General features: G+C 38.9%; 1 protein-coding gene across 1 annotated transcript in view; it reads left to right on the top strand.

The window, feature by feature from the left end:
- THSD7B (thrombospondin type 1 domain containing 7B) overlaps positions 1–18,133 on the top strand; it is a 763,227-nt gene that overhangs the window by 165,435 nt on the left and 579,659 nt on the right. Inside the window, exon 2 of the mRNA XM_028101331.1 lies at positions 12,649–13,459. Coding sequence (XP_027957132.1) covers positions 12,649–13,459 — 811 coding nt within the window. The remainder of the gene's footprint in view (positions 1–12,648; positions 13,460–18,133) is intronic.

Below are 18,133 nucleotides of genomic sequence, written 5' to 3'. Positions count from 1 at the left end.
AAAATCTGAATTTAGAGAGGTGTACCATATGCAGGACTTTTTTATTAGGCTGCAAATTAGTGACATGTTCAGTGCTTGCTCTGAATTATTTTGTGCCTTTACAACCTTAAGCTTTGTCACAGTTCCGTGCACTTTGATCTTGTGTCCTTGGTCTTCAGAATTGCTCAGCCAAAACCTAATGGACAGATGGATCTCTGCTCTGTGTTTTAGATCTGTTTCATTCTTTGTGAACAGGTGGCAGATCTTAGACTCATTCTGATTTGTGGGTGACTTATTATAAGTCAACTTCTAAGTTAGACTTATTCCGATTTCTACTTTGTGGTTTTGTGTGTTTGTATCTTGAGAAGATATAAGTGCTAGGCTTTGGATTGAAAGTTGCATTGGACCCTAAAGTTAAAATTATAATTTTATTTCAGGTTATTTAAAATCATTAAGTTTAAAAAAAATATGGTCAGCCACCTCATCTAACAAGGGAAAAGCCTCACACCTGCAATATATATATATATATATATATTTTTTTTTTTTTTTCCTCCAGGAAAAGAATGATGTAGGGAAAGAAGTTTGTGAACCATTGCATTCCAGGGATAAATTCTTTGGGATTCACAATGTATATTTAGAAAGCATTGAGGGCTTCTGGAAATAGAAAACTTTAAATTTTATTTAACTCTGCATTGACCCCAAATTTATTTAATAACAGTGCTCCTCCCTGTGTACTGATCTCAGAGGATGCAACTATGCCACTGAACACATTTTGAGATTTCCTGAATGATGATATGTTATCTTCAGCTGGAATCAGATGAAGTGATTACTACAGGAAAGGCCGGGAGGCAGCCCGGTCCTTCCTTGTCCACAGAAGCTTTTGAAATTCAGCATTTTTTTCCAATCATCTGTATACTAACATTAAGTCTATCAAATGATAAATGCTACTTTACAGTAATTATTTTCATTATGTAAATGGAAACTACCCCCATAACTGAGATGACATTTCCCCAATTCGCTCGCAGTGTAAATTGGATTCTCACAAAGCACCCTGGGAAATTCTAGCCATGCAGGGGAGGAGGAGGTTAAAAAGAGTTGACACAAGCTTCAGGCCACTGCCTTGTGCTCACTGGGCTAGAAGGGGTAATGGGGATGGATTTTCTCAGTGTGCTCTTGAGCCAAGGGCTTGAATGTCCTATGGGGCTGTCAGCCCTTGGGCTGGTGAGGGACGTGTTTATTATTGCTTCTCTGATTCCCTTTAATTATTATATGTGGTGGTGATTATTGTAGTGGGTACTCATCTCAGCTAAAACTTTAGGTGTGCAAGGAATATAATTTTGTTTAACTTAGTTTGGTTATTTATTTGGAGCTCTTCGTACCACCAGGGCCCCCAATTTTTCTATGGGAGGTCCACCAATTTCTTAGCCATCCGTTCATACTGGTCACCACTTAGAAGGTCCTTATTCCTGGCAGGCTGGCTGGCCTCTCTAGAATTCTATGCAGTGTTTTGTCCTTCGTGCCGCGTTCCCACTGTGCTGAGCCCTTGGATCTGCAGGAGGTGTTCGGTGGCTTTGGCCTTTTGTGCCTGGACACCCAAGGCTGCTATTTCCTCTCTGGGGAAGTGAGATACATGGTCTCTCTGTCTCTGTTACTAATACCAGTCTCTCTATTCTTACCAGCCTCACTGCAGATAGGAGAAAGGGGCAGGGAGGAAGTTTTTATTTTTGAGCTAGGAGGTATGTGACAAGGAAAGGGCATCCTTCCTTCAGAAACATCTGACATAACCTTATGGACAAGGCTTCTGGGACCCCAAAAGGCAGATTCTTGTTAGGCTGTCTGTGTTCGCTGTCAAAAGTGTGCTCAAGGGGCACCTGGGTAGCTCAGTTGGTCAAGTGTCCGACTCTTGATTTCAGTTCAGGTCATGATCTCAGGGTCCCGAGATCCAGCCCTGTGTGGGACTCTGTGTTCAGCGGGGTGTCTGCTTAAGATTCTCTCTCCCTCTCCCTCTGCCCCTCCCTACCCCTGTCCCTCCCCACCCCCACGCCCCCACTCTGCACACATGCATGCTTTCTCTAAAAAAAAAAGTGTCTTCCCATCACCTTCTAACTAACGTCTATGTTTCTCTAAACAAAATGTATTTCTTAAATATGTTTCTCCCCTCCCCCAATCCCACACAAAGGTGGGGACTCGGTCTCTGACCCAACTCCACCGTTCAGAATAACAATCCCACTCAAAGCTGTACTAGGGTTTGAGCACAAAGACATTTTACATAGAATCCTGCAGAGTCCAGCTAGGAACCTGCATCCTGGCAGATTTCTTGGGTTTCCTTCTGCTTCAGGTGCTTCCCCTCCTCAGGCCGAGGAGTGTTCCAAAGGAACAGTCTTTAAGTGCACTTTCCAGACCCTTCCATTATTAGGTCTTTTCCTGGGTGTTAGCGGATATAATCATATCAACAAACTCTACAGTGATCACATTCACACTCTTTTCATTTCTTCTGCCAATTTTCCTGAAATTGGAAATTTAAGGCATCTGGGAGTTCTGAAAATTAGTCTACTTTGCAAGGCTGCTTTGAGGACTGAGTGACATGATTGTTATAAAGTGTTGAGCACAGTGTCTGTCCACAGTGTCTGTGGTACTGCTGTTGCTGTTATTATACTGAAATTGTAACCACTGTGATAATTTTATCCCTGGCCGCTTTTTAGTTTTGTGAGTGGTAGGCTGGGATGATAGGATCTGATATGTAGTTCTCTGAGAAAGAAAGATTTGAATCCTCTGAGAAACAGTGATAATAGCAATCTTACTTGTTGAGTGAATGCTCTGGGTCAATTAGAATATTTGGAAGAGACCTATGTCCAAGGTCAAAGGTATTTCTGTAGACTTGTGTATTTATTAATGGTAAAATTAGCATGCTAATCATGAGAAGACTGGGTACCCCATTCTTCAATCCAGATTCTTTGTGGATCTGGAAAGAAGGGGCCCAGAGAGTTGCAACAAAGAATAATGGACATTGCAAACAGGTTGTGGAAAATAGGTATTTAAGAATCCTGTTGGGCATCACACTGAGGATTTCTTCCTTTAAACATATGTTAAGGAAACACAGAACAGACGTTTTTTGTTTTTTGTTTTTTTCCTCTCATTCGGGCAAAACCATCAACTCATTTGTCTGATGAGTTTCCGGTGGTGACATTACTGTATCCTAGTTCTATTTAGACACGATTCTACTTCCTACAAAGCTGTTTGCTCCAGCTTTGATAATTGGTGGGAGGCTAACCATATGCCAAGCACTAGGTTGGTGCTGAGAATAGAGTGGTAAGTAGGACCGATATGTTTCTGCCATCACAGAGTTTAGAATCAAGTAGGAGAGACAAAGTTTAAATTACACAGTCAGATTTGTAATTGCAAGTGTGATGAGTGTTTTGTAGAGGAGTAAGGTAGTGCCAGAGCATAGGGAAGAGTTCCTAAGAAAGCGACTTAAGATAGGAAGAGTGAGAAGGAATTAATTTGGCCGTAGGGGGTGGAACATGTGATTTGGCTCGAGGAATAGTACATGTCGCTGCTGAGGTATGGCAGGGAACTTGGAGGACTGGAGGAACTGAAAGATGGCCAACATGATGACAGCGCAGCAAGTGAATGTGGGTGGCTCTGGTGATCAGATGCGACGGGGATGGGAGGGGGCCAGATCAGGTAGGCACTTGTATGTCATGTTAAACTTTTTTTCTTTATTTTGAGAAGAATGGGAAGCTACTGATGAGCTGTAAGCATAGAATTGCCGTATAGATGATAAGCTGCACTCAAAGTGGTACAAATTTGAATTTTTAAAATATCTATGTCTGTAATATGGAGAAAGAATTGATGCCAGGGGTGTGGTGGGGTGGGGCAGTACATGCTAGAAGGCCAATCAAGAGGCTACTCCTCTCATTCATACAAGAAAGTGTGGTGGTTTGGGTGAGAGTGGTGACAGTGGGGATGAAGAAACATGGACAGGTTGAATTGATGTTTAGGAAGTAAAACTGATGGGTGATTGATTGGATTTGCTTTTTGTAAATAGAATCCTTAGGATGCTCCTTAGACTATATAGGAAAAATAGGTATTTCTAGGGTTTCTAGATAGAAAATAATATTGTGATTATGCCATGGTACTGCTGTTTCACAGACTTTTTTTTTTAAATCAGTAACTTGGAAGTTATTTTTCAGATGACAAGAGTCTCAAGTAGTCTTAAAATTGCTGTTTCAAAACTGAAATAATTATTCCTTTGGGAAGAGAAAATTGGATGAACTAGATGTTTTGTCCACCCAAATGTAGCTTATGTTTTGTTCTCTCTCACTTGTTCACCATGAATATCTGCTATTAGGGAGAAGGTGTATTGAGAAGCAGATATATTCCATGTAACTGTTAGAGAATTGAAATTAACAAGAAAAAAATATCATCTCAAGTACGCTCTAGTGCACTTTTTATCTTAGGCAAAATTAATCCTTGAGTTGTTTAATGATAAATAAAATGGATGCCACCCTGCCCTTTTGCTTCATGTATTTTTAAAGCCTATGTACGCAGTCTCAACATTGTTGCTTTTCCAGTGAACCTCTAAGGCAGCAGTACCAAAGGCCTCCTTTATCAAGCCCAACATGTATTGATTATTCACTGTGGAAATAGCACTTTATTCTTATTTTGGAGGGGGAGGAGCACAGCTTAAGAATTTCAGCCTCCCAAGCACCTGTCCCAGTTTGCTTTCAGTGAAGTATAAAGCAAACAAATTTCTGGCCCTCCTGAAGTTTAGTCACTGCCTGAGTGGCCAATAAGCTATGGGAGAAGGTCCTTCAGAAGAACATTGTGTGGGATTCAGCTTCACTGTTTCTGGCGTCCTCTTCATTGCCTTTTCCACTTAACTGATACCAAACAGCAGAGTAAATGATTTTCTTCTGCTTCTCCAGGGAATCTAGAGGGCTTCGCTGAAGCATTTATTGTAAGTAAAGTCAAAGTTGAGTGGAGCCATATTTATGGGATGAGAACGTCCCATAAATATCCGTTGACAGGTCTCAGAGCCCCAGGAGTTCCGGGGCCATACCTGAGCCATGCCATTGAGCTGAGACCAAAGTAGGGATGAAAGGCTTTAGGCAGGAGAGGAGTGGCTGTGCCCTGAGCCCCTCACACCAGCTGGGCTCAGAAAAGACCCTCTTCTAAATATAATATATCTAACGGGCATTGCAAGGCTTCATTTGCTCAAGAGATACGGCTTCTAAAAAGTTAAACTGCAGTTGTTGTGGAACAGGCATGGAGTAGAAAGGGAGAGTCCAATGTCAGGGCTCCCAGGCTGTTTACCTGGTTTGTTTGTTTGTTTATTTATTTATAGACAGAGTGGAGGGAAGGGGGAGAGGGAGAGAGAGTATCTTAAGCAGGCTCCACACTGAGTTCAGTGTGGAGCCTGACGCAGGGCTGATCTCACGACCCTGAGATCATGACCTGAGCCAAACTCAAGAGTCGGACGCTTAACCAGCTGAGCCACCCAGGCGCCCCAAGAGCTGCTGAACTGAAGCACATTCTTTGACCTTAGGCTTTGATGGTCTCATCTAGCAAAGCAGAACAGTATCAACGATGTACATGTGGGATTGGGAAGATGGTAGGTGTTCAAACAATGTTATTACTATTATTTGCTATAGTTATTCTAGGGACAGAGAATTCCTTACTGGTGCTGAGGCTTCATTTTGTGACCCCTCTTGGTTCTTTATGTTCTTGACCAGTGGCTTAGTCCATGTTCTCAAGCATGCAAAGGCAGGAAGGATCCCGTTTCACATAATAAATTGTGAAGGGCCCCTGGGAAGAACTCCAGGTGCAGGAGACTGAAAACTCTCAGCATTCACAGGCAGTTCGTTGCTTGTGTTATATGTGTCTTTATGCAATTTCTACTTATTTTTATGTTTTTCCTCCTTTCCCTCCCCCACATCTTGGGTCACAACCATTCAAAGAGTCCTTATTCTTCCCTTTCAGTCTTAGGACTTTACAATGGAAGCCAACATGATGTAGTGTAAAGATCACTGGACTGGGCATCTGGAATGGAATTGTCCATCCCATTTCTGCTCCAAATGACTGGATGACCTTGTGCGACTCATTGGATTTGTCTGGGCTTTGTCTCCTCCTCCCAAAACCGTGGACTGTCACATTACCTTTCCCTTCCCACGTTTGAGGCACTAGGCAGGCTGTAGGTTTTAGTGATATGAAAGGACCCACTTTATGTCAGAATGCAGTGAAGAATATGAGGTTTGAGATTTCCTTTTAGGCTTCAGAATTTTTAGAAAGTAGAATTCTAACCAGAAATATTGATAAACAATTTTTAAAAGGTGGTTTTCTGTCTCTGTGGTGTTTACATTAGCTGATGAGTCGTTCAGAAATATTTTTAATCTGCTTTGCTGTCAAGCTACTTTTAATGGATGTTCTAGCCACTGGCAACTAATAATTTGTAATCATAAATGATAAGTAACAGAGGCACTTTGCTTTTCAGTCAGAGGCATCTGTCCACGAAGATGAAATGGCCTTGGAACGTATTGTTAGGTGCCAAACAAAAACACAATCATACAGAAAGAGCCTGGAATGTTAGTAACAATGCTTATGCTTTCTGGAAGTATAAATATTCAGTCCGAATGCTCTGTGGTGTCCTTGCATGGAACCATAAACTGTCTTAAAAAAAATCTTTGTACCTATGAAAATGAAGTTACATTTGGTAGCTCTGAACTGTTGCTGTTAAAATTTTCTAATGAAAATTATTGGAATACTTTAGCACACATATATCCTTCAGACCACAAATATGTTTTGAAAATAGTTTTAGTATTAATAGAGGAATTTTTGGTTCCTGTAAAAAATGCAGTGGAATTTTTAAATAAAATACATTATGGTTTAAATTTTTTCTCCTTTAAAATTTTTTCCATGTGTTTACATTTTCCATTTTGTGTTTCTATTGATATCCAATGCATCACGCAGTGATATATATAGTAATATAGTTTTATATATATATATATATATATATATATATATATATATAATGAACAGGTTTTCTCCGTGAGTTTAGGAAGTAGTGCATGGCTTTGAGCATCCTCTGCTAGTAGGAGTTATTAATTAACATGATAGATTCAGAAATGCAGACTTGAAAATGGCCATCTCTTCAGGCTTCTATCAGTGTCCCTGCCTCCAGTGGTCCCTCTCAATTTCTGGTTTGCTGCGTTAGGTCTAATGAGCTCTGGGAACCAAAACATTAAAATTCTTCAGCTGTGTACCAAGTAAGTGCTGATAGACCTGAAGGAGAGACCAAATGTCCTCTTCAGGAGCAAATTGGCATTACATCTAGCACACAGATTTTGTAAGAGTTACTTGGTATCTCATTTATTTTTGTATTTCCAGAGTCAAATACACTATTTGTCAAGTAGCAGCTAATGAGAAATTGTTATTTTAGTGAATGAATGCTCAGATGCTACTCTTTTCTCATTCTTTGGGTTCTTTGAGATATTTTAGAAAGTGTGATTTCTTCGATATTTGTCAACTGTGCAAGGGAAGCCTTACTTTAATTACTCCACAGTTGACATGAAGGCTTTTTAAGGAGTGAAAGCTAGTACATAAATTTCAAGCTATTTCTTGGAGGTGAGGTGTCTTACCAGTGAGTCACTGTTGTTTTATATCGCATTTGGTAATGTTGAGGTTTATGAGTGCTTTGGTATAGTAATTATCCACAAATAATTTGGTTAAGATATTAAAGCTTTGCATTGACATTCTTGTCACTCCTCTACCCCATTGCCCAAGTTAAAAATAAAGCAATGTCAGGATAATGAAAGCTGTGGTTGAAAAAAATGCACAGTAAAATAAACATCTTTTCCTATTGCATGAATGGTATTAAGTCAGGGTTGCTGCCTCAAACAGTGGCAAATGCTGTGCAAAAGCCAGAATGTGTTTATTCTTTCTGACCACTTGAGTTCCCTTTTTCCTTTGTTGTAGGCATCTTTGTGAATGCCACACCCAAAATTCAGGCATCCAGCAGGTCATCTCCAATATGATGATTTAGATTGGGAGATACATTCACCTCAACTAATCCACTTAAGGGTAACTTAATTAAGAGAATAAAATGTGCCAGCACTTTTCTGCTTCTAGGGGAATATTACATTAGAACATTCACATATTTGCACTTTCTGCAAAAACACAGGCAGAAAAGAAAAAAAAGAGGAATCACAGAGTCTTAAATGTGAATGTGACCCAAGAATTCATCCATGCCACCCTTTTGCACCCAAAGATTTTATTTCTAAACCAAAATGTTAATGTGTTAATTAAAACTGATGTGATTGAAAAGATTTAGCAGTTTATTCCAAAGTAACTGTATTTATCACACAGAAAAGGTAGTAACTTGCAGGTGGATGATGTTTTTTTTTTTTTAAAGATTTTATTTATTTATTCATGAGAGACAGAGAGAGAGAGGCAGAGAGAGAGGCAGAGGGAAAAGCAGGCTCCTAAGGAGCAAGGAGCCCGATGCGGGACCCGATCCCAGGACTCTGGGATCATGACCTGAGCTGAAGGCAGACGCTTAACCATCTGAGCCACCCAGGCACCCTGGATGATGTTTTTATATAATGTTGGTCCAGGTAAACAAGTACTGAATTATTATTCCTATTATACCATTGAAGTATTTTCTGAGACTGTAACACAGCATGAGTTTTAGTTTAAATGCATATTATGTCTAATTAAACTTTTAATCCTTTACTGGTTCTAAATTTTATTTTATTTGTATTACTTGGGAACTGTTTTCAGTTAAGAAATACCAAATGTGGGGCGCCTGGGTGGCTCAGTCAGTTAAGTGTCTGCCTTCGGCTCAGGTCATGATCAGAGGGTCCTGGGATCGAGCCCCAAATTAGGCTCCCTGCTCAGTGGGGAGTCTGCTTCTACCTCTCCCTCTGTCCCTCCTCCCACTCGGGCTCTATCTCTCTCTGTCAAATAAATAAATAAAATCTTAAAAATAAAGAAATACCAAATGATTGATGTTTAAAAGCGTGGGTTTCCTATATGTTTCTTTAGATTATTTATCTCAATATATGTTGTGACTATAATCGCATTTTATGTATGTGGAAAATCTAAAGGTGATGTTCATTTTCTCCATGCAACTGCTCAAAACTTTAATATGTTCTATTTCTGAAGTTGGACAAGGGATACAAGATTTCTCAAACTGTAGTTCACATTTTGCTTCAATATGCGTGTTTTCTGAAATGGCAAAATCCCTCAGGGCTATGTGATTTTCACTAGTGTGTGTGTTTAAAGTTCATAGGCAAAGACAACTGAATAAGTCATGGAACACATTTTCTCTGTATGCCTGAGAAATGCAAATTGTTATAGGTCAATTGCTGAGAGGTCTTGTCTCTATCTTGTATATCTTGTTTGCAATTTGTTTTTCATTTATTCCAAGCATACACAATTCACTTTGTATTTGCTTGTTACTTACATGTTGTTCAGTTGTCTGCAAAGTTGGCTTTTAACCTGAGGAGAAACTATTCTCTGTTGACTGTGCCTTCCTAATGTACTAACTAATGCTTATCAACATTTCCAGGGCTAGGAGGGGGAATTCATTGCTCACATACCACCTTGATTACTTGTACTCATTTTCAAAGGAATATTAACTAACAGATCAGAGAGATCATAGCTAAGCTAAGAAACAGATCTATCTGCCTTGTGATGTTAGGATCACATACACCAATGCACACCCTGGAAAAGACTCTTTTCAAATGCAGGGCGAGAGCCCATGCTTGGAGTCTCACAGATCTGGAGTCCCATTCTAGTCTTCCATGTATTAGCTGTGTAACCTTCGATGTGCTTCGTAACTTCTCTGAGCTTCATTTCCCCAACTGATAAAATAAACATTCTAGCCCCATGTCAGAGGACTGTTTTAAGGAATAGGAAGGAACTGGGCAAATCACTAGTGGTATATGACAAACCACCTCTCAGTTTGTTTTTTTAATGTCTTGATTTGCCTTGATTTGTAGTGTGGTGTAAATACTTTCATCATGGTTGATTTCAAACTATGAATGATTTAACAACCACCTGGTAAAATTCTTGAATATGTAACAGTCCTCTGGTACCATCCAAGCCCAGCACAGCACTGCTAGCCCTTAACAAATGGTGATAATTACTTAATAGTTATATTTTGTCTTCCATTGATCTAAGAAAATTTTTGCTGTTTGGTGCATTTCTATATAGATGGAGAACGTGAAAGCTAAGGGAAGAATAGTAATGTATAAGGTTTAAAATATTAATGATTTCAAATAACAAAAAAGAGCTACCTTAACAATTTTGAAAGTAGGTGAAAAACTTACAACAAAAAGGAAACATTTTAATAAGAAAATGTGTTAGTAAAATCTTTAAAAGTAAGAATAAAGATTACCTGTAAGATGTTTTAGATGAATTAAATTTAATAGTAGCTTTTTCAGATTGGTTAGAAACGGTTTGATTTTTTCCGGTTTTACTTTCTTTACACAAAAAAGTCCTAAGGGGAAAAGTGTGTGTATTTGATACCTTAACAAATAAAGATAAGCAGACAGCCATTATTTAAAAACCTAGTACTTTCAAAAGAGCTTCTTTCAATTTCATCCAGTAGCTGTTTTCTATTATTCAAAATTGACTTTAGATTTTAAAGTTTGCTACAAGGGTATATTTTTGGAAGTATTTCTTTACTGAGTAGCCATGGCGATTTTTCTTTTTTTTTGGCAATAATGAAAATTTGCATGCATAGTCTGACATGATGGACAAGGGATGGCATACTTGAACTGAGATTGCTCCGGAACATCTGGACACATGAAGCCTGTAAATGACTTTCATGTAGCAGTGCACATCTCAATTTACAAAGCACAAATTGTGGGTGATCTAGGAGAAAATCACCAGAATTGCGGGCAGTTGATGAAATCAGCCTGTGCTGAGAGTACCATTTTTTATGTACATTTACTGTGCCATAAGCAGTCAGTGCTGGGACACCACGCCTGGGCAATGTGTGGGCAAACTCAAGGGCATTTCTATGAGTAAAAGCTGACTTACTCCAATGAAACTCCTCTGTTCATTTCAGCAAGAGGAGACTCCAGGATGGGGACACTGAAAGGACCTGAGGGTATTTTCTATGTTAATCTTACTTATAAAGTGACAGAAGAAATTGGCACAGTAGGTCTACAAAGCCAGACAAGGCTGTGAGGAAGAACTGGGAAGACTGTACATTAGAACCCCCAAATTGATGTCCTGCCCTTTAAGTGAGAGATCCTCACTGCAGCATGCTGGCCACGAATGCAAATACCCGTTTCTCCGGGGATATGTATGTCTCTTCCTAAGTGCATGTGACTCCGTACATATTTCCTGTTTCTAGAGATATTATGGATGTGTACGAAAACATATTCCATGAAGTTTTGGGTGTTGGATCAGATTTGGGGGAAGAGAGAAAGACTGCACCTTCTTTCTCTTACCTAGGTAAATTAAAATGTTTCTCAGTGTGTGAATTGCCTTTAGTATCACAACCTAGTGCAGGGGCAAAGGTTACATGGTTAAGCTGGTAAAGTTTTCTCAGGTTCATGTTACAATTAAGTAAAGTGAAAGAGAGGAAAGTATTCTTTCCCGTTGACACAAAATGTGATTACTTGCCATCCTTGTGAAACGTTATATCGTCAGCCTTTCGGATAAGCCTGGCTGGTATGTCTACGGATTAGTTGCAAAACAATGTGAGAAACATCAACGGACGCTCTTTTATCTGTCCGTTTCTCTGTGAGACTCTTTCCCATGAAAACATATTCATTAATTAAAAGATGTGGTGTATTACAAACTAATGTTGGCAGCTGGACCCAGAGTCAATACCCATGAGAAATCAAAGTGGGTATATTTCAGGGGTCATAGGGACAGAATTTCCATGGGCGGTTGAATGATACTGTTGTTGCTTTTAGTATATCCTCTCCCAGCAGATACTTTGTTTCATGCAATTCACTCTGCAAGCAAAATCCAAAAGCGGGGCACCTATTTAGCAAATGGAAGTATATTTAAGATACTTTGGCAGGTGATTTTTTTTAAATTTAATTTTATTATGTTATGTTAATCACTGTACATTACATCCTTAGTTTTGGATGTAGTGTTCCGTGATTCATTGTTGTTTTTTTAAGACATAGTTCTCTTCTGAGCCACCTGCAGTATTGAGCTGAAGGCTTGGAAACATGAAAAATCCCACTTTATTAAAATCCTGGGTTTAGTACTTTTCTTTCAGATTGAAACATTGTCTAACTAGAAAGTATTAATATTGAGTTAGCTATATAGGCTTTGGAACATAATGATTCTAATGATACCAGTCCTTCATTAAGTGTGCATTGGCACCGCATTGTACCACTGAGCCTCAGAACAGCTCTGCAAGTCAGTGCTTCTATGCGGTCTCTTATGTAGTTAAGGGAACGAAGGCTTAGAAAGCGGAAGTAACTCGTCCAAGTTGACATTGCTGGTAAGGGACGGAGTGGGGATTTCAACAAAGGCCTACGGATGCAGCGCCCACGCTCATCACAACCAGATTCTATTGTCCACTCAAGTCCATAATTTCATACTGGTTGTGTTGGGAAGTGTGCAGTTTGACCCATTTTTGTGTGAATGGCAACGTGGAATCTCTGAGTAACGGACGCCCTTGTCTTTTGCCCGTAGGCCCCTGGGGAAGGTGTACGGGCGACTGTGGACCGGGAGGAGTGCAGAGTCGTGCCCTGTGGTGTTTCCACTTGGAAGGGTGGACGAGTCACCTATCTAACTGCGTCGAGAACACCAGGCCTCCAAAGGAAAGAAGCTGCTTCCGGGTGTGTGACTGGCACAGCGACGTCTTCCAGTGGGAGGTCTCCGACTGGCACCAGTGCGTGCTCGTTCCCGCCAGCCCCGGCCAAGCGCAGCCTCGGACCGCGGAGTGTGTGACGGCGCAGCATGGGCTGCAGCACCGGACCGTGCGCTGTGTTCAGAGGTTGAACAGAACCAGGGTTGTAAATGAAATCTGTGAACACTTTGCTCCTCAGCCCCCCGCAGAACAAGCTTGCCTCATTCCCTGCCCCCGGGACTGTGTCGTATCTGAGTTCTCACAGTGGTCCGAGTGCAGCAAGGGCTGTGAGAAGCAATTGCAGCACAGGACCCGGGCGGCCATCGCTCCCCCTCTCTATGGCGGGTCTCCGTGTCCCAATCTGACGGAGTCGAGAGCCTGTGACACTCCCATTTCCTGTCCTCTTGGTGAAGAGGAATATACTTTTAGCTTTAAAGCAGGACCATGGAGTAAATGTAGACTGCCTCATCTTAAAGAAATTAACCTAAGCGGAAGAACTGTTCTGGATTTCAGCTATGATTCAAAGGAGCGAGTCACCTTTCGACATCAAAGTTACAAGCCACATCACCTCTCCAAGCCCTGGGACTTAGAGATAGGTTATCAAACCCGGCAGGTCTGGTGCACCAGAAGTGACGGAAAAAATGCTTCCTTAAGGTAAGGAGGCCTTCAGTGTTTTCATCTTGGCTTCACCTAGCTATTTTACAATGCAATTTTATAAGGTTTCTTTATGTTTCCCTACGAAGGGAAAATTATAACCAGGTTGGGATTTGGATTTTTAGAAGTTTCATCGGAGAAGTTTCCAATTTCAATTATGAATATTTCAGAGTATTGACAAGGCAGAGCTCTGAATTCTTGCATAATTAGTAGTGTAACTATATAGGATAAGGCATATATTACCACGGTTTTTCAACATATAAGCCAGTTTAAAAAAAAAAATAGGTCCGTACTGTTACTACAATAATAAAAGACTAAGCCTTTCTTTATAATGGTAAAAATTCCAATTGACTCTCAAACTTGAGATATAAATTATGCAAATATTTATCATTTTTCATAATCGTGTTTTTTAAATTTTTTGTTTACTTTTGTTTTCATGATTAAGAAGGTTCTCTAACATTTTAGTTGTAGATTTTTTATAGTAGTAATAATAGCAGTAAGTTAATCGAAGAATGCTTTCTATGACATTGATTTGAAAAAAATATTACCTTGCTCAGCAATAAATAGAATTACAAACCTATAGAGGGAATGAACTACAACTTTTTAAAAGGATAGTTTAGGCTTAAAAATTATTTGTAAATGTTTTGCTTTAAATTCTAGTACAAAAAAAAATCCATGACAGAAGTATATAGAAATATGTTCAAAGTTGTATTTGTTTAATTTTCCCCAGAAGGTCTTAAAAGGAAGCACTGGTATAATTACCAAGTTTTTTTCCAAATTTAAATGCCTTTCACCAGTACTTAAATTATAAAACAGTGAAATGCTCATCCCTAGAATTAATCATTATCATCAGTTACTGTTTTCTTGGAATCCACAGCTGGCTGGGAGAGGCTCAAAAGACTACCTCTGCTATTCAAGAACAAAATAATGTGATGATTGCTTTTTTTTTTTTATTTGACTTCACATATGAGCATATTTTATCTTTGATGCTTCATTCTGATTTATGCCATATACAATTGGCAAGTCCATTGAAGAGTGATTTTATGCCTTTTATTGCCTGCCTCTGTGAAGCCCAAAAGATTAAGCAGATGATTTGGGTGATTATTGTTTGAATGTGTATGTGGGATTCTGTAAAGACATTGTTTTCTTAATATTCCAGAGAATGTTTTCATTTTTAGCTTGCTTGTTTTGCCATTTTTTAAATTAAAACTCTATTTTTTAGACTGGTTTTTGATTTACAGACAAATTGAGTGGAAAATACAGTTTCCATATACCTTATCATCACTCCCCTCCACATATACAGTTTCATACATACATCTTGCATCAGGGTAGTGTATTTGTTAAAATTCATGAGCTATGTCAATATAATACTATAGTCCATAGGTTACATTAGAATTCACTGTGTTGTACATTCTATGGGTTTGGACAAATGTGTAATGATATGTATCCATCATTGCTGTATCATATAGAATAGTTTCACTGCCCTAAAATCTGTGCTGCACCTATTGATCTCACCTTTCTTCTCCCCAGTTCTGTTCCCTGATAGTCAATAATCTTTTTATTGGTTGCATAGTTTTATCTTTTCCAGAGTGTTATATAGTTGGGATGATACAGTGGTTAGCCTTTTCTTATTGGCTTCTTTTGCTTAGCAGTATGCATTTAAAGTTCCTCCATGTGTATCCATGGCTTGATAGCTCAGTTCTTTTTATCACTGAATAGTGTTTGTTGGTTTACAAACTATCCCTCTTACGCCATATACACAGGGCAAGGAGAGACCAAAGAAAGAGGCAGACCATTCCAGATTGGTAGATGGCATTTTAATAAGTAAGAGAACTTAATTATGAGGCTTGTTTTAGGTGGCTGCAAAATGAGTCGAACTCTGTACCCATCTGCCAAATCTTAAAAGTGTATATAGAGGCCTTAATTGGGTCCAGTCCCGTATACCATCTAGATGGTCTCAAAACACATTACTCCCTTAAGGCTGTGTCCTTAGAGGAGCTCCCACTGTGTGCAGAGCATATATTCCAAGGACAAGGGAGGGAGTGAGGAGCCTCCAATTGCCCAAGTCCAGCCCAAGGTCAACTGGAAGTCACAACCTCTTGATTACCTCCTCCAACAGTATTCCATTGTATGGCTATATCACAATTTGTTATCCATTCACCTCTTGAAGGACATCTTGATTGCTTCCAAGTTTTGGCAGCTATAAATAAAGTTTCTACAAACATTCATCTGCAGATTTTTATGTGAATACATCTTTTTAACTCATTTGGAAAAATTTTATGGTAAGAGTTTGTTTAGTTTTGTAAGAAGCTGCCAAACTGTTTTCCAAAGTGGCTGTGTCATTTTGTATTCCCACCAGCAATAAATAAGAGTTCCTATTGCTTCACATTCTGGCCAGCATTTGCTATTGTCAGTGTTTTGGATTTTAGCCATGTTTTAATAGGTGTGTAGTGGTATTTTGTTTTAATTTGCAATTCCTTTTTGTAAAGATTTTATTTATTTATTTGACAGAGAGACAGCAAGAGAGGGAACACAAGCAGGGGAAGTGGGAGAGGGAGAAGCAGGTTTCCCTCTGAGCAAGGAGCTGATGCAGGGCTGGATCCTGGGATCATGACCTGAACTGAAGACAGATGCTTAACGACTGAGCCACCCAGGCGCCCCATAATTTGCAATTCCTTAATCACATATAATGTTCAGAATCTTTTCATATGCTTATTTACATCTGTTTATATTCCTTGGTGAGGCGTCCAGATCTTTTCCTATTTTTTGAGTTGTTTTCTTATGGTTGAGTTTTACTAATTCTTTGTATATTTTTGGATACCAGTCCTTTATCAGATATTTGTTTTGAAAATATTTCCTTTCAACTGATGGCCTGTCTTTTCATTCTCTCAAAAGTGTCTTTCACAGAGTTGTTTTTTTTTTTAATCTTAGTGAAGTCCAATTTATTAATATTTCATTCATGGACTGTTCTTTGGTGTTCCATCTAAAACAACAACAAGTTCTCTAAATCTAAGATCAACTAGATTTCCTCCTATATTGTTTTCTAGGGGTTTTACATTTTACATTTAGGTCTATGATCCAGTCTAACTTTTGTGAAAGGATAAGGTCGATATCTGAATTCATTTTGTTTTTTTGCATGTGGATATTCAGTTGTTCTAGTATCATTTGTTAAAAAGACTTCTTTCTCTATTGAATTGCCTTTGCTCCTTTGTCGAAGATTATTTGACTGTATTTATGTGGATCTATTTTTGGGCTCTCTGTCTTTATTCCATTGATCTATTTATCTATTTGCCAGTAAAACAATGTCTTAAATACTGAAGCTTTATAGTAAGTCTTGAAGTTGGGTAGTGTCAGTCCTCAGAATTATTCTTTTTTAATATTGTATTGACTGTTCTGGGTCTTCTGTTTTTCCATATACACTTTAGAATCAGTTTTTTCAATAGCTACAAAATAATTTGCTGAGATTTTGACTGGGATTATTTGTAGTATATGGAGCAATTTGCAAAGAAATAACATCTTGATAATATTGAGTCTTCTTCTCCATGTACCTGGAATATTTCTCCATTTATGTACATCTTTGATTTCTTCATCAGAGTTTTATACTTCTTATCGTGTAAATCTTATACATATTTTATTAGATTGATACTTAAGTTTTTCATATTTTTTGGTGCTAATATAAATGTATTGTGTTTTTAATTTCAAATTCTAATTTTTCATTGCTAGTATACAAGAAAACAATTGACTTATATATTAACATTGTATTCTGAACCCTTGTTATAATCACTTACTAGTTCCAGGACTTTGTGTTGTTATTGTTGATGAAGATTTTTTGGGATTCTCTATATAGACAAGCCTATCATTTGCAGGCAAAGGAAGTTTATTTCTTCCTTTTCGATCTGTTCCCCTTTCATTTCCTTTTATTGTCTTACTCCTTCAACTTATTGTTGTTGTTTTAGATGGAACACCAAAGAACAATATTGTATTATCTAGGACTTTCAGTATGATGTCAAATAGGAGTGATAAGGATGGATATCCTTGCCTTGTTCCCAATCTTAGCAAGAAAGCATCTGGTTTCTCACAATTAAGAAAAATGCTAAATGTATGTTTTTTGTGGATATTCTCTTTTTAAAAAAATATTTATTTATTTGAGAGAGAGAGGGACAGCACATGCATGAGCACAAGCAGGGAGAGGGACAGAGGGAGAGAAACTCAAGCAGAACCTGTTGGGGGGCTCAGTCTCATGACCCTGAGATCATGACCTGAGCTGAAATCAGGAGTTGTATACTCAATCAACTGAGCCACCCAGGCTCCCCATAGATACTCTTTTTTTTTAAATTTTTTTTTTGTTGAAGATTTTATTTATTTATTTGACAGAGACACAGCGAGAGAGGGAACACAAGCAGAGGGAGTGGGAGAGGGCCTACCGCTGAGCAGGGAGCCTGATGTGGGACTCGATCTCAGGACCCCAGGATCATGACTTGGGCTGAAGGCAGATGCTTAAGGACTGAGCCACCCAGGCAACCCCCATGGATATTCTTTATCATGTTGAAGAACTCCCCCATATTCTTTTTCCTATTTAGTTTGCTGAGAATTTTTGTCATTCACTGATGGTGGTTTTTGTCAAGTGCTTTTTCTGTGTGTATAGATATGACTGTATAATTTTACTGTAGTCTG

The sequence above is a fragment of the Eumetopias jubatus genome, unplaced genomic scaffold (assembly GCF_037043125.1).
Source record: "Eumetopias jubatus isolate StellerSeaLion01/CBP00866 unplaced genomic scaffold, mEumJub1_p1.0 scaffold_3, whole genome shotgun sequence".
NCBI classification, from domain to species: Eukaryota; Metazoa; Chordata; class Mammalia; order Carnivora; family Otariidae; genus Eumetopias; species Eumetopias jubatus.
The sequence above is the reverse complement of the archived record's forward strand: the minus strand, read 5'-3'. Positions and strand labels throughout refer to the sequence as shown.